The 4,690-nt window shown below is 39.4% G+C and overlaps 1 protein-coding gene across 1 annotated transcript in view; it reads left to right on the top strand.

The window, feature by feature from the left end:
- LOC119318855 (two-component response regulator ORR21-like) overlaps window positions 1–3,094 on the top strand; it is a 20,240-nt gene extending 17,146 nt beyond the window's left edge. Inside the window, exons 4-7 of the mRNA XM_037593427.1 lie at window positions 820–902; window positions 1,052–1,740; window positions 2,258–2,296; window positions 2,927–3,094. Coding sequence (XP_037449324.1) covers window positions 820–902; window positions 1,052–1,648 — 680 coding nt within the window. The 3' untranslated portion in view covers window positions 1,649–1,740; window positions 2,258–2,296; window positions 2,927–3,094. The remainder of the gene's footprint in view (window positions 1–819; window positions 903–1,051; window positions 1,741–2,257; window positions 2,297–2,926) is intronic.
- Window positions 3,095–4,690: the final 1,596 nt, after the last annotated feature.

The following is a 4,690-nucleotide window of genomic DNA, read 5'->3' as shown; positions in this document are numbered from 1 at the left end:
GAGATGGAGGGAAAGGGGTAGATAGAGAGAGAATGTCCAAAAACATTGTAGCTAATTAGCTATACATTTGTATCACAAACACACCTAGGCAATTCAGTTTACTCAAATACAAAATAAGTCTAATTCATGTAGAACATTTTGACCCTTTAATTACCCCCCGTGTATACGCAAGCTAAATTATCACATATTTGACAGGATTTATTCATTTTTTTAACAAAAAGGTTTTCTTTTTTCCCCATGTATAACTTATCATTTGCAAGTCCATTAATGCATAACAAATTCATTGCTTCTATATCTTTGTCATTTTTGAAGCCTGTATTTGGACAAATATAGATAAATATGATAACACATAACATGCATATGTACCTCTCTGTATCACATTATAAACGAAATGATATGGTGATTTTATGAACGCTTGTATGTTGCTGAAAGATTTCAGTTATCCCTGTCCTATTGCAAGTTTTAATATTTTAATTTTATTATAAAAAATTGAGGTATAGCGCGCTAAATGAGCTAAATAGTGCTAAATGGCTTAGCGTGATGCCCCACCAAATGATATAGTGTCGTTATAGCGTTGAGAAAGCGTGCTATTTAAAACAATGATCCCTTCACTTATGTAATACTCGTTGCATGCTTTATTTGAATTAGTTGCCCAACTCTGATCATTTATATGCTTTCTTATTACAATTGGTATGTATAGTCAAGGGAATTTTTAGGGCGAACTTAGTATGATAGACCTGAAATAAATAAAGCGCATTTTTGTGATTTTTCTATCTTTCTAAGCTCTGGCCACTTATATTTTTTCCTTTTCTAATACAGACGACACGCCAAACAATATAAGAGAATTTTTGGAGATTGACGGTATATATGTAACTACAGCTCAAGTCAGTAGCCATCTACAGGTAAGATTTAGACTACCTAGTTGATGTTTCTTTAATCTGAAACCAACCAGCAGATCAAATTTATATGACCATGACATAAATTTTCAGAAATGGTACCCTAGTAATCAAGCACCCATTTATTGATGTTTTTACAATATTTGAAATTTCAGAAATACAGAAGCGACTGTCGTAAGGGTGGGCTATCAACCATGCCAAGCTCTAGGCCACCACATTCTAATAATACTTCCAAGAACTATTCGGAATCTCAAGAAAGTGAGGGAAGTTACAGATTCCATATGAAGTCCCAAGGAGCAAGAGATATTAACCAAGCCAGTTGGCTAAGCGGTGGTGCATCACAAGTTGACTATGGCATTCTTGGAAATGGGAACCACTCAACTAATCTTGGTGCAGGTGCTACTTATGGTCATGGTTATCATCATGCTAATGGCATTGGCGACATAAATGGTGATGATCATCATTATGCTACTCTCAGTGCTAATGATTATGATCATCATTATGGTAAAGGCAATAATAAATCTTATGGTTATCCTCACGGTAATTCTAGTGATAATAATTATGGTAATGGTAATGAGGGTAGTGGTGGAGTTATAGCAAGTGGAAGCATGGTAAGTGCATCATTGTCGTCCAACCTAGCACCAGCAGTACAACATGGAATGCGTGGAGATGCTTCTGCTGGTCAGACCAGTGCAGTGCAGCCTCAAAACCTTGACAGTGTTTTTCTTAACTGGGGCAACACTAGTTCTTAAACAGCCGGCACATCAGATGGAGGTGGTGTAGTGACAGACGGGATGATTCGTGGGCTAACTATGGAGGAAATAGAAAACCTTATGAAGCACATGTACGTACTATTCTCTATATTTGCATGCATGGGTGTCTTCGTTTCATTGTCCCTTTCAAAATTTCATCATTTTTCCTGTACCATTGCACCCCATTCCATCACAAAATTATTTTGTACAGAGCCTTTTTACGGTACATTTTACTACTAGGGGGAGCAGCATTAGCCCCATCTTACCGTTTAGTTTCAACGGGGGTAACATAAAGACCATTCACATCCATGTTCTTTTAATTCGGGATGCATTTTCACCCGAAACTGTTGGACTAATTGCTTCACAAGGGCCAATGTCTATCAGCCACCCTCACGATCACTGTTAGCTCCCTCTGCCACCTGATCTCATCATCCTTGCTGCCACCGTGCACCGTCGCTGTGATGTCTCTCTCGGCTCCCTTCACCTCCGTTCGTGTGTGTCTTTCCTTGGCAAGAGCATTGCTGCAATTTTTTTACTAACACATGTACCATGTGTGTGCGTCTATGTAACATTTTAACATTATTTTGTTTCATCTGAACAACTATGCAGGTAGTCAATTGGATTAATGGGTTTTCAAATCACAAAAATGTAAGTTCTTGATTTCTTTGTGTTAATATAAAATTTTCTATAGAAGGTACGCTGGGACCTACACATGATCTTGCAATTGGTGTCATTCTACGCACTACAAATACATGTTTATATTTTCAGTGAAGATGCTTTACAACGTCCGTGTGCAGCAGATTTCAGTATGATGGAGTTACAATTCTTTTTACACTAATTTGTGAAGTAACTTTATCATGTAAAGGATGAAGCAATTAGAAATTATATTTACTGTTCTCCAAGCATGAAACACATTGTGTGTTACTTAATTGGCTTCAAATAACGGAAAAAGGGGATTGAGCACCGCTAAACAACGATTTTACTAATCATTAAGAGCTTTTATTATCTGCTCCTTAATCTGAAATTTCGTAGCTGCCTCTACTGGAGTATGATAGGTTCAGTGTGTAGCCTGAACTTTTTCAGAATGCAGGGCTCGAGTAAAATTTAATTTCCTGTCAGATTTAGGCAACTTCTGAACTATCCATTATGTTTCTTGTAAAAATCATAAGAACAAGAAATTCAGAATTACTGATTGTTATCATTTATGTCAGATGACACTGTTAAATATGTATGTGTGTTCTAAATTTCTGAATATTTTGATAATTTATTTATATGCAGTTAAGGGAGAAATTGATTGCACCAAGAGTTGTTGCATGAGTGATATTGGTTTTGAGTCCAAACATGAAGATGGTGACCTAGTGATGGACAAAGATGCAAGCTTACTGGATGCTCACCGCATGAATTATTATCAGTTTTAAAAATTGCGTGATCATTGTATACTGTTGTTGGCTACTGTTGTGATTTTTGTTAAGTACTTTAGTGTTATTACAAATTTCTCTCAAAACAAAATATTTCAAAAATAAATATCATTCAGTCTCTATTTTGCAACCGTAGTGGATCTATAACAATCTTGGTTCATTCCACAATATTTCCGTATGTCTCAGAAAAATAAAAAGTAAATGTATGTTTAGTTTGATTTACCTAGTAGATAAATATAGTTTTATAACACTCTCTTATCTTGAACAAAATATAAAATAAGAACAACAACCATGGCCAGAACCTCATTCAATTCCTTACCATGGGCACCAACGAAGCAACACAGGTTTAGGCGATTATTCAAAATATTTATTTTCGCATGAACAAATATTCAGATGAAAACAGGCAGCTGCAACACCCGTGAGAGTAATAAAATGCAACCGTTCGTCCTATTTTATGGGTACACCCCAAGGGTCAAAGTTGGCCAATACTGCTCCCACAAATGAGCAGTATAGCAGCAGCATAGCACTGCTAGACAAGTAAGATCGCTGTCACCATTGGTAAAATTGCAAGATTGTGACAATAATTTCTGCAATCTTAACGGGAACATGTAAAAATTGAATATGTACAATGAATTTCTTGATTTTACCAAATAAGTCTAACATTATTATTGCTCTTTTCTTAGTTTACCGGTAGCTGAGGAGTGATGTACCTACAAGGAACATGTCAAACAAAGTGGTATAATAGGGAGAATTCTAAAAGTCATACAGGAAACTACACCTAGAATATTGTCTAGGTACTGCCACTACCAGAATCGCCCCCTATGCCTAGCCCTGAATCCCGTCGGGACAGACCTATGCCGACGGCCCACGTCGGCATAGGGCCGTCGGCAACATATACGTCGGCATAGCCCGGGAGGCCGTCGGCATAGAAAAGCCGTCGGCATAGTAGCTTTCCCGACGGGGGGCGTACATCTATGCCGACGGCCCTGGCCGTCGGCAACGTTCACACCTAACGGCGGCCGCCATTAGGTTTGCCCAATGCCTGGTCGCCACGTGGCACACCTAAGCCGACGGCTAGGCCGTCAGCTTAGTTTCAAACTATGCCGACGGCCTAGCCGTCGGCTTGGGTGTGCCACGTGGCGACCAGACGCTGCTCGTGGGACAGGGGTATGCCGACGGCCTAGCCGTCGGCTTAGTGTCAAACTATGCCGACAGCTAGGCCGTCGGCATATTCCTTCCTCCAGAGCTACCAGCAGCTTCCACGTGGCATCTATGCCGGCGGCCTAGCCGTCGGCTTAGTTTAAAAAATGTGCTGACGGCTAGGCCGTCGGCATAGGCGTCGCGTGTCAGCTACTGGGAGCTCACGCCAGCCCTATGCCGACGGCCTAGCCGTCGACATAGTTTGCATTTGATGTTTTTTTCCCTTTTTCTGTTTGTTTTCAGATCAATTCAATTCAAATATACAGCACATATCAGCAGATATATATGATGGAAATAGACATACAGAACACAACAGGATATCATCTGGCACCATCACAACAATATATGCATAAGCATCATCACAATCAACATAAACATAAGCATAAGCATATAGAGAAGCACACAAGTCATCTAAAGGATCATC

Source organism: Triticum dicoccoides, chromosome 6A (genome assembly GCF_002162155.2).
Source record: "Triticum dicoccoides isolate Atlit2015 ecotype Zavitan chromosome 6A, WEW_v2.0, whole genome shotgun sequence".
Classification (NCBI taxonomy): domain Eukaryota; kingdom Viridiplantae; phylum Streptophyta; class Magnoliopsida; order Poales; family Poaceae; genus Triticum; species Triticum dicoccoides.
The sequence above is the reverse complement of the archived record's forward strand: the minus strand, read 5'-3'. Positions and strand labels throughout refer to the sequence as shown.